The sequence below is a fragment of the Colletotrichum lupini genome, chromosome 2 (genome assembly GCF_023278565.1).
Source record: "Colletotrichum lupini chromosome 2, complete sequence".
NCBI classification, from domain to species: Eukaryota; Fungi; Ascomycota; class Sordariomycetes; order Glomerellales; family Glomerellaceae; genus Colletotrichum; species Colletotrichum lupini.
The window spans coordinates 7,304,559-7,321,087 of NC_064675.1; the positions used below are offsets into that span (position 1 = coordinate 7,304,559).

Here is a 16,529-nt window from a genome sequence, read left to right on the forward strand (position 1 = left end):
AATACAAAAGGTAATCAGAGGAAGACCTGAAGGATCCAAGGTGTTAGGCCAAAGCCCCGGTAGTCTTTTGACTGTTAACTAGACGTGCATGTATGTATCCCAACTGCCTTGCTCTACATAATGCTCCCTAGTTTTCTCCTCCGCAGCTCTCAAACAATCACGCGTCACAGGGGTGTCTCTGGGGATGAGCTTTACCTTGAAGTCCTTCGGGATCGCCACCAAAGCCGTCTTGAATTGGTTATACTCGACATAGTCAGTATTCGGAGGTTCTTCTTCGCTTGCAACAATTTTGTACGAAGATAGCAGCCGCACCAAGGCCGCATATAGTAGACGCTGGGCGATGTACTGCCCGGAGCAGCCGCGGGAACCCAATCCAAAGCTGAGGTGACCGACGCCTGAGATCTCCTTTTCTGTTGGGGGATTAAGACTTTCAAGCCACCGCTCGGGATCGAAATGACCGGCATCATCACCAAAATGTCTAACATCTTGCACAACGTCAGTAAGACTAAGAAACCTTCAGTCACTTGGGAAGAGAGTGACGCACCATGATTTCCGGCTTGTGCGTTGACCAAGATCATTGTCTTAGGGGGTATGATGGCTCCGTTCCAATTCACTTCGGTGACGGTCTTTCGGGGAAGACTCATAGAACTGACTGTGTAGTACCTCCCAGCTTCCCTAATAATGGCGTTGATGTAGGGAATTTTCTCTTCTGCGTAGCAGGAAGCCCATGCTTCGCGCACGTCTGGGTAGTAACGCTTGATGTCTTCGTAAGCCCGGTCCTGCCAGGCCTGTCCCTCCTTTGTGGCAAGGGATCCGATAGTCGAGGTGAGAGTCCCCGGTATCGTCTCGAATCCTCCGGACACAAGCGACAGGCAGATGGACGAGACTTCAACCCCGCTAAGCTTAGTTTCTTCGTTCTTCAAAATTGCTGCTGAAATGCAGGGCTTATCGGTGCCCCGCTTGATCTGCTCCCGCACTTTATCCAAAAGCAGATTCAAATACGCGTCTCGGCGTTCCCTGAGATCTTTAGAACGACGGCTCTTCTCATTGTTTGGGAAGTAACGCATGATGGGGACGTAGTCTTGGGTGTTCTCTGAAGCACTACGCAAGAGCGAGATTGCCGAACCAACGTGCAGAATCTCGCGTAGCAGGTCATCGTAGACAGCGTCCATTCGAATACCGTAGCAGAGCGTCAAGGTGGTGTTCAACGCATACCGTTGGATATACGGTCGCACGCTAATCTCCACCTCACCGTTGCGACTGTCCTTATGCAGATCTCGGAGGATGCAATAGCTCTCGAGGTCGAACATCGGATAGTAACTCCGAAGGGCGGGTCTTCCAAGCGCCGTGCCTGCGGCCTTGCGTTTTCGGCGGCACGAGTCATCCCAGGGCGACGACCCGATCGTGAAGCCCTACGTACTGCTGATGAGACCGTGGAAGGTGTACAATTTCGGCCGGTCAATGACTGCATTCTGATAGCCAATGAGCAGACGACGGATGTCTTCATATGAATTGAACACTACGGCTCTCGTGTTTCCCAGCTTGATTTGGAAGGTGGATGGGTTCCCTTTCCGCCACCAATTCTCGCAAGTGCTCGCGTGGTCTTCGCCGAGCCTTAGAAGATGTCCAAAAATTGGAACAGCGCCAGGCATTTGAGGAAGTCCCTTGATGTGAGGGATGTCAGTGCCGAAGGCAACCTGTGAAGTCAGCATTCTCATCGTAGAGCTAGGTGGATAGTCGGAAATGCTGAACGAGCTTACATTATAGGCGACATAGCAGGCCAGTAACGCCAGAGTCGTTGCGAGGACAGGCACGAGTGAGAAAGCCTCTTCAATAACCCCTTTATGCCCCAGAGACTGGAACGATCTCGTTAAATTGAGCAAAGTTGACATCATGAGCTGGCCCTTTCTGCGGTCGCTTCTCGCCGAACATGAGGAATGGAGTCAGTCTGCTGGATCCGTAGTAAAGGGTCACCAGGACGTTGCCGACAGTACTTATATGACTCCGGATTGAGGAGAATATAGCGAGATCGTTGAAATTCGCACAAAGATCTCTCATGCATCAATTTCCCCCTCAATCACGGTCATGTCGGTCGGAGGTCGAACAGTGATGTGGCGATTAATCATCGGACGACCCGATACCTCCAACTGCAGGCTTATCATTCGTGTCGGACAAGCCGCCCACCGACCACTGGTAATATAGACATCATTTGAACAGATAGGATTGACTGGGTAAGATAGTAAGAGACCTAGGTAGCTCGTCTTTTAGCTTTTCAGCTCACGCCTCGTTGACTTCCATCATTTCTTTGTACCTAGTAGATATCTGTTCAACCATTCGACATATCTTGCCAGCCACAGGGAACTTGACGCTAAGCTTGTCAAATAGCTCGATAGTCAAGTCAAGGTCCGCCACTGCTCCCTTGTCTCTCAAAACAGAGATGAGATTATCAGGTTGGGCAGTTGTAGCGTATATTAGGGACAAAGTTGCGGTAAATATCGAGAGAAGGTTGAGCCAATTGTATGCAAGACACCTTTGGCGGTGCATATTAGATACTTGACGAATCGACATGGATGCAGCTTCCGCTAACACTTTGACACGGGGTTCTGGCAGAGTCGGGAATAGCGGAGATGGTCGATACAACATGGCGACGTGGAGATAATAGTTGAAGTCATACCAGCTGCTGTTGAGGTGCGGCACTGCGGCGTCGGTGTTTGGAAGAGGAAATGGCATATTGCGACGCCAGTTAAGAAGTCTTTGGTGGAGCGAGTTTGATACCTCTTCGCGCTGTTCGGCATTGAGGCTGGCTGACATTCGGTGCGAATAGACTGAAGTCGTGATGTTGCTGGCAATCTGCCGTAGCTCGAGGATGTGGAGAGGAACGGTCAGTATAGAAGGCTTAAATGAGTTCTCGGGCAGATCAATTTGTGCCCCGACGTCACTATCATCTTCCACCGCGAAGGGCTTGAAATTTGAGTCAGTTGATGGGCGAGAAGTTGAACAATCAAGTCCCGAGAGAGTGCCTATCTTACCGTCACATCGATGTCATCTTCATTGATGGCGAATGGGCGACCTAGAGCTATAGATACTACGCTGTTGGATAGGATCAGTATGCCAGGCATTGCGGTATTGTGGATCGGGAGGACTCACCGATCCATCATGTAAACGGAAAAGAAGAGCCTCTTCCGCTTTTCAGACACGTCGGCTGGTAGGCCTTCGTAGGTTGAGGAAGCATGCATGCCTAATCCAATTGCCATACGTGCACCGAGACCAACCAATGTCCATGTATCTGTTATCAAAAAAGTGAGCAAGAGTATCCAAACGAATTTCTGGCATCGCTTACTGGGTCCAAGCTGGTTGAAGAAAGAATAAGATACTTGCAGAAGTAAAACTTCCAACGCGGCCTTCAGTTATGTGTCAGCCTTCATATCCCCCATAAACTCACTTACACGGAGATTCGTACCATGTATCCATAATCGAGAGCCCCCTCAAAGTGCTCGAGTGCTTTCTTGTAGTACATCATTGATTCGTGCTCATCTGAAAGGGTGACTGAACATTGCGCAGTTGATCCAATGGCAAGGACCATCCATAGGCGAAATTGACATAGGGATGATTGAGCTAAAGCACACTGAGGATCCGCTCGAACATGCTCCAGTATATTATTGAACTCCTGGCGGTGAACGATCGGGTATAACGTATGCGAGTGAGCAAAGTAGAAACGTATGAGCTGGTCAACATGACTGCCTTCAAGAGAGACCTGTTGCTCTGGAAGGGAGATGGGCTCGGTTGGCGCGGTCGGGGAGAACCCGTCAAGCATCGAAGGGTAGCACATGAAAGGGTCTCTGAATCCACTGAACAACGTTGAATCCAAGAGGTCCGAAGTCGAGGAGGGAAGGTTCAACTGCGGCCATATGCCACCCTCGGGTTCAAAATGAGCGAAGCTAAAGTCGGCCTTGTCGGGATTCAGACGCCGAAGAACGGTTTGTGTCAGCTTGGCGAAGGAGAGGCCGGAGGAAGATCCCAAATGACGATCAGCCGTTGCCTCGAAGGAGAGGATTTTGAGCTCTTCGACGAAGGAAGGGGAGGACTGCAAGAGAGGCAGCTGGGTAGGCGAGGGCTCATAAAGCAAGTTCGTGCTGTTTGCCTCCGTCTCTTGACGACCGAGGGCAATATTAATATCACTTGTATCCGGATTTATGAGTTCCGCTCGAGAGTCTAGTTCTCTTCCTGTCGCGGATCTTAGTGAATTGAATTCCTTTTCGAGAGACTTGACTTTTGCCTCGAGACTGCGCACGTATCTATTCAATATGTTTTATTCAGCAAACGTCAAAGAGTTTATATACTATCAAAAAAGGATATCACTTACGTGACGGGGTAAGATGCTATAACTCGATCATCATCGAGGAAGCTGCACGACACTCGAGCCCCGCTACAGTTCCTGCATTGGGGCAACCCGCGATCACATCTTTTCTTTCGTCGGTGACATCGCTTACACGACGTTTTAGCTTGAGCGTCCGCAAATTCTGGTGCCATGTCTGATGACTGTGACAACGTTGGGATGTAAGTGAGAGGACAGTCGGATCTCCCGACGGCAGTTCGCGGTACGTTGAGGAATTACCCCGCCCTCGTCTGATAACGGGAGAGGTTGCATATCGGCTGGGCCGACGACCAGCGAAAGAGTCCGATAAGCGATCAGCCGCTTACAGAGGCGAAGTTGAGCATCGAACAGCTTTTGACATACCTCATAAGTGGTTCGTACACTTCGTTGAAGGTTCTAAGGATGGCTTCACTCGACATTACGCGACTCTTTTCGGTCAAGGGCTATGTGGCCGTGGTGACCGGAGGCAGTAGCGGACTGGGCCTAATGATAGCAAAGGTATGTAACCCAACATCTCAGTATAATGACTCAAGGCCGAGAGACCATGATCCTTTGTAGCAACTTGAATTCTCATTTCAGACTACTAGGGCCTCGTCACGAATGGTGCCAAGGTGTACGTGGCTGCTTTACCAACTGACGTCATTGATGAAGCTGTCAAAGAGCTCAACGAGTTGGGCAAGTCTTCTGAGGGAAATACAATAGGGTATTACAGAAATTCTAGCTCATGACATCGCGTCTCTGACTTCTGCAGTGTGCCATGCGACCTGTCGTCGCATGATGAGATAACAAAGCTGGTAAAATATGTTCAACAACGCGAACACAGCCTTGACTTATTAGTGTCAAACACTGGTATTCGACGGGATCCGCTGGATCTTTGCGACCTGGAGACTGATAATGTCCTCGAATTGCAAGCTTCAATGCAGTCTTCGAGGCCGTCTGACTGGAAAGACACATTTTCCATCAACGTCACATCACACTATTACCTGGCTGTCGCATTCCTTCCCCTGCTGCATGCTGCCGCTTCCCATAATGATGACGACGGTCCCGGTAGTCGTCAAGGACGTGGCGCCATGATCATGACGAGCTCATGTGCTAGTATGCACAACGTTACCAATGTTGACCTGACGAGCTACGCTGCAAGCAAAGCCGCTACGGATCACCTAGTGAAGCTTCTGGCCGCCAAGTTCAGAAATTTCTACGTTCGAGTTGTGGGGTTGAATCCTGGCTGTAAGCGACAACAAAGTCGTTGGTAGCTGAGATTACTGATCATATGGAATTCCCCTAGTCTTTCCAAGTCGTATGAATCCTGTTGGAGAGGAAGGCAATATGTTTAGTTCCTTGTTCAACAAGGTTCCTGCCAAAAGAGCTGGTCAAGAGGAAGACATCGCCGGCGCGGTGATTTATCTTGCTAGCAAAGCTGGGGTAAGCCTCAAGTCTTCTCGTTCCGACATTTAAGTCCCAAACTTCAACACCAGTTGCAACCTTATCCTTGCGTTCCTTTATCAACTGACCTACGAAATAAGTCTTACGTCGACGGCATCAACTTATGCATTGATGGTGGCCGCATTCTTGTGGCAAATGGGCAGGAATGAAGTTTCGCGGATAGATGCATCAACGAGGCTTTGCAACATGGGATTAGATTGATTAGTATTCACTGTAGGATGTACTTCACGATACTCTCCCTTCATCAAAAGTAGCTCTCGTAGCAGCGTTATCCGTCGCAGCCCTCGCCTCATACGCATGTCTCTCCTCTTCAGGTAGAGCTTCCCACCGTCTCAACACTTCCTGCCAGTCATTTTCTTGCTCATCGCGAAACACGCTCAGCCCGGTGATCATTCCCAGGCGCGCAGGCACGCCAGGAAGCCTCTCTCCACGGCTCGCAAGCCCTGCCAAGTTCCTCCCTTGTTGCTGATGCTCTCCTGCAAATGGAAGAGCAAAAGCTGCCGGCCATTCGGCTAGAGCTGTCTCATGCTGAGCCCCAGTCTCACATCGTAGCATCTCCGAACAAGCACGGCACGTTACCTTTTGTTCTCCGGATAGTGCGTGCCAACCAAGCTCAACGTCCTTACCTGAAATACCCGCTTCGTTAGCGAACAGGGTGATTGGGGTGAACGGCGTAGCTGTAGGTGGCCATGGGCCAGATCCGAAGCGGTCAGCGCGCGAGGGAGGAGCTCTGACCGGCCATGGTGACGGGGAGCCGATGGTAGAAAATAGAGATGGAATCTATGAAGATGCTCGTATAGTGGCGAGGTGTTCGCTATTCCGAGCGGCCAACTCTTCGTCCAGGTTGCCGAGCTGATGTTGCTCGTGGAGAGCCCTCATGGCGTTGATCTTACTTTACATGAGGCGGGGATTTGTCCAACTTAAGCAAAGAATCCGCTTTGCCGCAATCCTTTTCGTCTCATTGCAGGCAGCAGTGATCATGAAATGTCTTGGACAAAGATGCAGGTGGATTCACGGTGTTGAGAGATATAGTCTTAAAACGTTTGATTGGAATAATCCTCAGTTGTGTTTCAGCCCATGGGATATCTATTTCTTTCACCCTAAACGCCGATGATATAATGGACGGATATGTCAACATGATTCTACCCAAATAGTTTGTCTAGAACCTTTTCGAAGACGTTCCTGGTCATGCCCGTTAGAACCACTTGTTGATTATCGGATAAGATTGGCAACTTACTTGGCAGGAGTAGGTACGAACGTCCTCTCATACTCGTCAATCTCATCCTTGTTGCGGTACAGGTCGACCTCTTCAGGTTTGAAGATCTTGGTCTTCTTGAGGAATTTCCAGCCCAGGTACAGCACAGGGAAAATGCCGACCATCGTATACCTCGTGCTTGTCAGTATACCATGCAGGCTAGCTAAAAGACGATGGTTGGCTTACGAGAAGAGAAAATCAGGGATACTCCAGTATCCATCCAGAGGCAAGAAAACGGTGTACCCTCCAACGAACGTCATGATGAAAGTGCCGATGAGACCGTACCAGGCAGCGTACGGCTGGAACCAAGCCTTGTAGGGAAGGGTATCGCGACTGATGCCTTGGGCCTTGAGCGCACGATAGAACCCAAGATATGCCGTGCACATGCAGGAGAAGTTGATCAACTGCGACGCGGTGACCAAGCTCACAAACCAATTCAGCACAACAGCAGTGTTGGCACTGAGTTGCAGGAAGCTGAGCAGGCCGATGAGCAAGACGGCGATGACGCAGTAGACCGGAACGCCCTTCTTCGTGCACTTCTTGAAAAACGCGGGCGCCTTGCCCTCAAGTGCCAGTCCGTACAGCGATCGTGAAGCACAGTAGACGTACGAATTACCCGCAGAGAAGGCGGCTGTGAGGACCATGGCGTTGACGATGTGGGGCAGGCCGCTGATCTTGAGGCGATTCATGGCGACGACGTAGGGCGAGGCCGAGGCGCCGGGTTCGCCGTCCTTGAAGGCGCGGGTAAGCTCTTCATCGTTGTAGGGGACGAGGATGCCGACGCAGAGGGAGCCAAGGACGAAGAAGGCGGTCAGGCGGTAGAAGACGGCGTTGAAGGCGCGGGGCATGACTTTGCGCGGGTTCTCGGCCTCGCCGGCGGCCATGGCAACGTAGTCCGGTCCTGCGATGGTGAAAGAAGCCTGGATCAGGCATTGCAGGAAGCCGAGAAAGCGTCCGAGGGAGCCGCTGTAGTATAGCTCTGTGAATGCGCCTGGTTCGTACCAGTATCTAGATGGGTCAACTCGGTTAGAGGACTAGGCTGATGGGAGAGAGTAGGGACAATTGCCTACCGGAAGCCGAATCTGTCTCCAAGCGGGTTTCCTATGAACAAGATAAGTATTGTGTTTCCAATTGGCGAGCATGTTACGTATGAAGTTGCATACCTCCCAGCATGACGATGAACGTAAAGATGATGAGTCCCACGATGAGCAAGAACTTGCCAAGCGCAGCCCAGAACTCTGTCTCGCCGTACCACTGCACCGCCATGACATTGATAATACCATAAAGGACGAGAATGATGGCAATGATGCCTCCAGCGGGTACGACGTCGCTCCAAAAGTGGATGATGAGGTTGCAGGCGACGACCTCAAACGGTACAAGAGCAGCCTCAAAGACGAAAAAGTTCCAGCCGGCAGCGAACCCAAAGGCCTCATCGACGTAGCGACCGGCGAAGCGGATGAAGGGACTCGAAATCGGGAGGTAGGTGACCATCTCGGCCATGCTCAGGGTCACGGCCAGGATGAAAGTACACCAGATGGTGAAGGCGAGGAATAAGCTGGCGGGGCCGCCATTGAGCAAACCCCTTCCGATTTGAACCTATAGTTGTTGTGTGAGTACCTGATATGCGATGTGAATTCCTATCGACTCGTGCTTCAAGGTGACGTACGTAAAGAGCGGTTCCTGCATACAATGTGAGTTGGGTTCATCTCTGGATATCACGTCTAAGGGCCTACCAATTGTGCCGCCAATGCCAATCAGTTGAATGTGGCGCGACTTGAGCTTGCGGTGAGTGTGGTCTCCCTTGTCGCCAGAATCGAGCGAAGACCGAAATCCGCCGTCTAAGGGTTCGCCATATGGCTCACCGACGCCCTTCTCATCGGGGAAACGGCCATGTTCGGAGTAGCCGCCTCCATAATTCGGAAGGCCGTCGCGGTGTCCCGCTCGCTCGATGCCGGTGGATGACATGGTCGGTCGGTCGGGGCGAGGGGAAAGATGTGGGGGATTAGGCCCGGTTTAGTGGGGGATCTCGGCGCGGCCTCGTTTCGAGTCGAGTCGGAAGAGTGAACGGAGGAGAAGGGGGGCTCGACAGTCCAGATGCGCGCTCGTGACGGGTTGAGCGAGATTGATGATCTTGGAATTGATTTGCAGCCTTGGAGAAGTCACGGGTATGTGAACCTCAAATTACCAAAGGGCTTTGAGAAGAAGACAGAAGAATTGGACTTTGAATTCCATGAGGGTTTCACACTGCACACAAGCACCGGTCGATGTCTCGGGGGTTGATGTGGATTTGGCTCTTCGCGTTGGAAGAAGGACGTTAGGAAAAGCCTCACGTAGGAGAAGAGGAAGAAGAGCGAGAAAGGACCGAGAGAGCTCTTCGGCGCGACCAACACTGCGGCCGCAGATCCTTTTCAAGAATTCCCAAAGATCAGGGACGGCAGCAATTACACTGCAGCGTCGCAGCAGACAGAGAGGCGGGAACAGTGGGGTGAGACTGAGGGGTGAAGGACTGCAAGAGGGAGAGGTCTGCAGGAGAGTGGATGTCTCTGTGCGAACCATGCCCAACGCGGGATGGGCCCGAAGAGGTATGAGGGCGTAGTGAGGAGGCGGCGACCGGGGCATGGGGGAAGATGGGGGCGCTCCAGCTTGTTTCTTCCAGGGATCGTTCCCTCTCTTTTCCTATCCTCGGAGTTCATGCCAGACAGGTTATTGTATCTCCATTCAAAAGTCTGTGGCCGGCGTAGCTATCTGTAGTAATGAAAATACTTTGGTTTTTAGTCACCATTCTGGTGGTAATAGCTCAGTCTCTCGGGTTGGCTTCTCTGATTAGACTCCGAGGAAAATGTTTCCGAGTCCCGGCAAGTCGTTGGTCCCTGAAGACGAATCTGCAGCGCGGGCAAAGACTGGCCAGAGCTCGAGAGTCGACAAGGTTCACCCACAAACATTCTACAAGAGGGGTACTTGGATGAACGTAACTACTGTGCAGTATGTGTACCATGGTGCTTGATGACGCGGTAGAGAAGATAGGGAGCCTTATCAGACCTGTTCGAGTAGGTAGGTAGAGTCTTCAGAGACGCCGCGTGTTGTGCGACGGTCACATTGCTTGCGTCGTTGGTTGGTGCTATGATTTCCCACACTACTATCAAGCGTGATCGCCCAAATATTTACAGGCGGGAGAAGCAGAATGAGAGATTCGGTGACGGAGAGCCCACTATGTTGGGTCAGCTGCAGGTGTCTGGTCCTCTACAGGATGCACATCGCTGCCAGTGACATACTGATAGCTCTCGGTCTATCTGGACCGGGGCTCTCTTGATTGCCATTGATTGACTGCTGACAGCAGTTCGAGACCATTCGCCGGCGCGACCCAGCAGCTTGGCATCGGTGTGTCCGGTCCATGTTTCATCCCACGCGGCCCAGCAGCGTGGCTTGCGCTGCTTATGGAAAGCGTAGTACGACCTTTCGACGGGAAGAACGAGGCATTTTCATACCAAGTGAAGATGAGACTTTTGCCAACGATTAGCTGCCCATTGCGTGCTTCGTGTGGGTGAAGGCGCCGTTCCAGCTGCCGTTCGCCGCATGGATAGCAGGTCCGGTTTATTTGAACCACATACCTGGTCCTGGGCTCTGGCGAAATATGATTGAGCAATATTGCGATGGACCCCTTGAGCCAAGGCAGAGCGAAGCTTTTGGGGATTAGCGACAAGCAATGAGGCTGCCTGGGGACAAGAACTGTTTTATCGCGGGATGGCTAGGCGCATTGGCGACTTGGCTTTCGAGGGCAAAGAAGCTTCATTTGCTGCTCACATCACGTCAAGTACTCCGTACCCCGCGGGAGACGGAAATGCCTGCTCTGTGATTGCGCAGGTGGCTGGTTGAGTTGCCTGCGCCTCTAGCAGCACCCAGGAAAGAATCCCATTCCCATTCCCCGATTGCGTTACCGTAAGTTTTGATTGTGCCTCTTGGCATCTTGGCAGAAACATGAAGCCAATTGCTTTGCCAACTGCTATGCCAATTTGCCGTTGAGAGCCGGTCGGGATCCCTTGGCAGGCTAGAGTTCTACGTCACGCTATCAAGCAATGATAACTCGTCAACTGCTCTAGAGCGTCTCTCATTGGGCGGGCGAAAGATGGATGAGCCCATTGTTTACGGCGTCGACGGCGTACCTACACAGTACCGAGTGTCTCCGCGCCGCCTGCAAAGTCTTGGCCTCTGGAAGGTAACGTATCCACGAATTTGAGATGGCCAAAGTGAGACTGATGGTATCATTGGTCCAACTCCGACTGATCAAATGGAAGCAAGCTACGGAGTACTGGTGACCCCATTGGGTTGAGTTTGGCGAGAAATTGAAATGAGGACTTATTGACTCGGGCCGTCTTCTTGTTCCTCCTAGACCTTGGCCGGGTCGCGCTCACTACATCCGCCCAGAACCTCGGAACGGAATCACAATTCGGTACCATTCGTCAATACTTAACGGCTCATTCAGTCATTCACGTTCAGTGGTACATGAATACTCCAGAAGCGGGTGTGTGCACATAGCGTCGTCTGGCGCAGGAACGCGCGCCGCGCCGCGAACCTTCAGGTTTTTGGCGGCGCCCCAGTGCCTAGAACCGCTGCATTCGTTGCCCTTAAACCTAGTTGGAACTCCTCGCTGGAAGTCGCAGTTCACCGGGGAGAATTCCTCCTAGTTCCACCGTCGGGACCCTCCCGAAATTTCCAGTCGACATCCATTTTCACGTGCTCTCAAGCCTCTTGATAAAGAGCGAATACGGAGTACACGCTTCCAATGAGGCTTTCGTTTCAGGGTACATTACTTGTTGATACATGAATATGTGGTCGTGTGCAGCAAGGCGGCATCCAGAGCTCCTAGGAAATCGACCACAACCAGCGTAGTAACTACGCTTGCTTTTGATTTTCTCAGGTGTTCGCAACTCCAGCAATTACCATGTGCAAACAATGAAAAGGCAGCACACTACTCTAAAGCTACACTAGATCGGGCCATCATCGCAATTTCGAAGACTCGATGAGCAATGTGTCTGAAGCAGCCTTGTGACGCGAAAGTAGGTTCCAACGCGCTTGGGACTCTAGTCTATAGCATGACCCGCGAATCAGGCCCTCAGCGATAAGCACCAATCACAACGGTCTATTAGTCTAGTTGGTTAGGACGTCGGATTCTGATTCTCAGAACCTTCCGTAGGCCCAGGTTCAAATCCTGGATGGACCTCATTTGCTTTTGCCTCAACCACAAACTCCAGTCAGGTTTCATTTTTGCCATTGGCAACTAGCCCTGCGTCTTCCTCGTCATATTGCTCATTCTGGGCATGTTCCGCCCAGACGTTCACCACCTGACGACCTTCTCATCAGACCAGTACTCTCCAGTCTTGCCACCAATATCCGCAATCGCCAGATGCACAGGTGTCTGCGCACCCTCATCAGGCGTCTTTGCGCCGCCGCCTCGCGTCATATCCGTGACCACGTACCCGGGATGGCACGAGTTGACGAGCAGCTTGCTTCCCTTGTCCTGCAACTCCTTGGCCATGGCCTTGGTCATGCCAATCTCGCCAGCTTTAGAGACCGCGTACGCGGCGCTGGGCCAACCTTGCTTCTCGTGCGTGCCCTTCTCGACCGCGGCGGTGAAGTCTTCCATCAGCTTGGTGACGTCCGACACGGACTGCGCGTCAAGGAAGCGCTGCTTGATGTCTGGCGAGTACTTGCTCAGGGACCCTGATACCGATGCCACGTTGACGATGCGCCCGTCTGGCTTCATAACCGGGATCCAGGCGCGTGTCGCTTCCAGCGTACCGTAGTAGTTGCATGCCAGGGTGTTCTTCACCACGTTTGAGTCTTGTGCACGGAGAGTTAGCTTCTATGTTGAAAATGGCAGCACTTGATGATCGCGCTTACCAAACCCTTGCATGGCAATACCAGCGTTGTTGATGATGAAGTCAACGCCATCGGGATGTTCCTTTTTCAGAAATGATGCGAGGTTCGAGATGCTGGATGAATCTGAGATGTCGAGCTGGTGGTACTTGATGTCCGCCGCGCCACCGTGGGTAGACAGGGCCTTGGCCTGCTTGACATCCGCGTCGCCTTGAATCTTGCTGAGTGCTTGCTCACCGCGAGACATGTCGCGCGCAGTTAGATAGATGAGCAGCGAACCATTGTTTAGATGGGAATTGGGATATTGCAGCGCGAGCTGTCGGACTGGTGAGAGAGTAAGAAGTTAGTTGAAATGACGCGATTCTGGGGTGGGATGAGATCCTACCGACTGCAAATCCGATGCCCTTGTTGGCACCGGTCACCACACCAACTCGGGAGTATGTCATGACGTTTCTCGTAAAGGGGACTCTTTAAATACAAATTTGGAAGAATCAAGGTCAAAAGAAGGGGATTTGCTCAAGAAAGCTGATCATATTGGCACGAACTGTTTACTGATCCATGACATCACTAAGTTGACATTCGACTGTGCATTAGTCATCGCGTAGCGCACTGAAGTTCTCTCTTCTTCTAGGTCTCAGCCGGCGACACTACGGTCACCTACGGCATGTACAGGCCCCAGTGGGCCCGAACCCGAACCCGAACGCCTCGGCCGAAAGGCGGAGAAGTGGAGTGACACCGGTCCCGCGCCGTTCGGCCCGGGGGTGCAAGTACGATGTGCATCGCACCGCTGATGGCTGCCATTCTAACCCCCTTTACCACTTCACCGCCGACTCGAAGAAGTACCCTGCGTCGAGTTAGTGCGTCCAGGTTGGCGGCCCACAGTCGAGACGGAGGTTTTCACCAGTCACGACACCGAAATATGCACTCGGGTGCGCAGCCTATTTCCAAGAGTAGCCATGATGTGATTGATGCAGCATGAGAGGGTGCTTCACGTGCAGCTTGCATTATGAATGAAAGGTGCGATTGGCATGTTGAAGCACAGCATGCAGCGAGATAGAGAGCCCATCGCTCCGCCCAAGGGTGGCTTTTGGAGAGGCAAGCCTCACTTTCCCCTCTGCCGAAGACCTCCTACAGCATGAAATGTTATGCAGAAGGCCACGTGCGGGGTTTGCTGTTCGAGCCTACATTCACCCCGGGGCGATTCGCTCTCGAGGATATTAGAGCGCTATTGCTCCTGCTTTTTCTTCACGTCTGGGGAGATTGTGAGTTACGTGGCCATAAATTCAATCAACACAGCGCCTACATCTTTTCTGCCCTTGAGATTTGCAACTCAATTGAAATGGCCGAGATCCTTGGAATAGTTGCTAGCGTCGCAGCTCTTATGCAGCTTGCTCATTATGGTGAAAAGTTCGCAAAGGCTTTGCTCAACTTCTCGAAACAGAATAGTTCTCCGCGGAGAGAAGTTGATCGATGTGCCTCCCAAGCACAAGACTTCTCGGATTGTATCAATATGACTCATTTCACTCTCGAACGACACTTCGCAAATTACACCAAGTCTCCTCTTCTTCAATATCTTTCATCCCAAGGGATACTCAATCGGATACTGAATCGATCGGAATTGATAGAATGGCGGCTCGATAAAGCAACCATACGAGTCCGATCACTTCTTGGGGGCGGAAACGCCATTTTCAACTTTTTCAAGTGGTGGTATCAGAAGGACAGTATCCTAGATCTATTTCCAGAGATGGATTCTGTAAAGATCAGTCTTCAGCTGCTTGCGTCCGCCACTCAACTCGAGGTTCTCGACATGGAATGCAAAGATTCACTCTGTGATACTGAGAAATTGATTTCGAATGAGAAACACATGTACGTTCTTACAAACATGGGGACTTCACCCGGAGTCATCGACTCAGTTCTGAACTCACTCTAAGCTAGTAATCACCTGAAAAAGGTCATTAGAGGTAATTTGAAAACACTGAAAAGACTAGAGGCCCAAATTGAAAAAGCCAACCCACTCATGCCAACGGATGCCTTCACACACCAGACACAGTCCACCAGCTCTCTCTACGAGATTATGTTACCCTTAGGAAGAAGTATGGTGAAAACTGGGAGTGTCCCGAAGCCCAAGTTCGTCTCATCAGCGTCGTCAGAGTCATCTACCAGGACCAAGGAGGTAATTTCTCACATCCAAAATAACCTTGTCCGAAGACTAATGGCGAGGCCACAGACCTACAAATCTTCATCGTCGGGCAATTCCATGCCATCAGTATCTTCAGCTCCTTGACGTGAAGCAAGCTCCCAAACGGAGGCACGTCATTATGATCACGAGGCCATGTACAAGTTCGAACGCCGCTTGCAACATGAGAGACTTTCACGCAAACAGTCATCGTCGGCGAAGACTACGCCATCATCGACAACAGGCCAACCAGCTACTAAACGTCATGTCGGCCATGGGAGCGGTGCAAATTCGAATATCCAGGAAATAAAATCCGTCCAGGCATCGCAAAGTCAACGCCAACAGCTTGAACCCCTTCACGAGAGAGTAATCCTAGTGGACACTGCCAACCTTGATAGGTCGATTGTTCACTCTCATGTATCGCACAAGGGTAGACTTACTGGCAAAACCTTGACTGGCGTCGTTCATACTACACTTGATGTCAGCGTCATCTCAATTCTAGAAGCCAAGAGACTTGATATAAACGTGTATTCGTGTGAAGACGACAAGAAATTTGGGTTCAAATTTGACCAAGGGAAAATTCAGACATGTATCGGCATGGTATATTTCACCATTGACCACAACCCTTCCCCTGGTTCTCAATCGCTAATCACACGCCATAAATTCTACGTTCTGGAGAACTGTCACCCCCGACTTATATTTGGAAAAGACATTTGGGAGATTGAGGAGACGTCGAAGCAATAAAAATGGATGATGTCTAGACAAGTATACGAAGGTTATTGTCACAGCCACCTTGTATTTGCTTCGTTTTATTTGGTTACATGTAATTTTCAAAATATGTCGACTGTTCAAATTAAATGCTTGAAACTCACCGTTTCATCACTGCATTTCAAGGAGCCAGGTGAAAGAAATGAAGGTTCACGTCAATCCTGACACGGTGACACATTCGGGTCCCGCTACTTGATATAGAAGCGGCAGTGAACATGGCTCTGTTTCCGATTGCATTGCGTGTAACTTCTAAGTCCTTCTTCGACTTGAAATTGACACCTCACTCCAACAACTAAATCATCATCTTAGGGTAGTGACAGGAACGGAGGCTCACCCAGTGACATGGCTCAAAACATTTGTTTACTATAGCACCTCATAATTACTGACCGAGTCATCCCGGAATCCCTGTTCAATCTCCGCAAGACTAGTCGCACCTAGGCTTGCCTTTGCGCACCGCAACTCTCCTATCATCTCCTATCAGTATCTCAGCCCCCAAGAAGATGCAGCCAACCATTGACAACACCTGCGCCCCGCCGCAATCTGGCAAACCCGGATCGGCATCTCGGGGCGGGGCAGAGTTGCACACAGTACGTCAGCTTATCAGCTGAGATGTGAGGCTTTAAAAGCTGCAACAGGGC

The 16,529-nt window shown here is 51.2% G+C and overlaps 7 protein-coding genes and 1 non-coding gene across 8 annotated transcripts; 3 read left to right on the plus strand and 5 right to left on the minus strand.

Annotated features, from left to right (window-relative positions):
* Positions 1-14: 14 nt before the first annotated feature.
* On the minus strand, positions 15-4,483 carry CLUP02_04536 (cytochrome P450; the record flags this gene model as incomplete). The annotated part of the gene is made up of 13 exons (XM_049283547.1): positions 15-71; positions 169-485; positions 545-1,351; positions 1,421-1,697; positions 1,761-1,917; positions 2,282-2,961; positions 3,030-3,090; positions 3,148-3,286; positions 3,341-3,401; positions 3,461-3,546; positions 3,625-4,295; positions 4,364-4,405; positions 4,461-4,483. 13 exons carry the CDS (start codon positions 4,481-4,483, stop codon positions 15-17), a joined length of 3,378 nt encoding a protein of 1,125 aa, XP_049140690.1.
* A 294-nt stretch (positions 4,484-4,777) lies between these two features.
* On the plus strand, positions 4,778-5,830 carry CLUP02_04537 (short chain dehydrogenase; the record flags this gene model as incomplete). Its single annotated transcript, XM_049283548.1, has 4 exons — positions 4,778-4,873; positions 4,963-5,054; positions 5,127-5,602; positions 5,661-5,830. The coding sequence occupies 4 exons, from the start codon at positions 4,778-4,780 to the stop codon at positions 5,828-5,830; spliced, it is 834 nt and encodes a 277-aa protein (XP_049140691.1).
* Positions 5,831-5,919: 89 nt separating this feature from the next.
* CLUP02_04538 (uncharacterized protein) lies at positions 5,920-6,697 on the minus strand (the record flags this gene model as incomplete). The annotated part of the gene is made up of 3 exons (XM_049283549.1): positions 5,920-5,995; positions 6,048-6,548; positions 6,651-6,697. 3 exons carry the CDS (start codon positions 6,695-6,697, stop codon positions 5,920-5,922), a joined length of 624 nt encoding a protein of 207 aa, XP_049140692.1.
* Positions 6,698-6,960: 263 nt separating this feature from the next.
* CLUP02_04539 (amino acid permease) lies at positions 6,961-9,038 on the minus strand (the record flags this gene model as incomplete). The annotated part of the gene is made up of 7 exons (XM_049283550.1): positions 6,961-7,000; positions 7,056-7,205; positions 7,260-8,081; positions 8,144-8,174; positions 8,237-8,669; positions 8,740-8,753; positions 8,807-9,038. The coding sequence occupies 7 exons, from the start codon at positions 9,036-9,038 to the stop codon at positions 6,961-6,963; spliced, it is 1,722 nt and encodes a 573-aa protein (XP_049140693.1).
* A 48-nt stretch (positions 9,039-9,086) lies between these two features.
* Positions 9,087-11,036, minus strand: CLUP02_04540 (uncharacterized protein; the record flags this gene model as incomplete). Its single annotated transcript, XM_049283551.1, has 10 exons — positions 9,087-9,222; positions 9,259-9,564; positions 9,627-9,814; positions 9,903-9,973; positions 10,066-10,209; positions 10,272-10,281; positions 10,346-10,501; positions 10,559-10,604; positions 10,682-10,818; positions 10,896-11,036. The coding sequence occupies 10 exons, from the start codon at positions 11,034-11,036 to the stop codon at positions 9,087-9,089; spliced, it is 1,335 nt and encodes a 444-aa protein (XP_049140694.1).
* Positions 11,037-12,207: 1,171 nt separating this feature from the next.
* Positions 12,208-12,291, plus strand: CLUP02_tRNA053. Its single transcript has one exon. It is a non-coding gene; the product is annotated as a tRNA-Gln (tRNA).
* Positions 12,292-12,405: 114 nt separating this feature from the next.
* On the minus strand, positions 12,406-13,393 carry CLUP02_04541 (carbonyl reductase; the record flags this gene model as incomplete). Its single annotated transcript, XM_049283552.1, has 3 exons — positions 12,406-12,911; positions 12,972-13,271; positions 13,333-13,393. The coding sequence occupies 3 exons, from the start codon at positions 13,391-13,393 to the stop codon at positions 12,406-12,408; spliced, it is 867 nt and encodes a 288-aa protein (XP_049140695.1).
* Positions 13,394-13,505: 112 nt separating this feature from the next.
* On the plus strand, positions 13,506-15,867 carry CLUP02_04542 (uncharacterized protein; the record flags this gene model as incomplete). The annotated part of the gene is made up of 7 exons (XM_049283553.1): positions 13,506-13,518; positions 13,579-13,800; positions 13,830-13,876; positions 13,922-13,939; positions 14,005-14,859; positions 15,006-15,120; positions 15,239-15,867. 7 exons carry the CDS (start codon positions 13,506-13,508, stop codon positions 15,865-15,867), a joined length of 1,899 nt encoding a protein of 632 aa, XP_049140696.1.
* Positions 15,868-16,529: the final 662 nt, after the last annotated feature.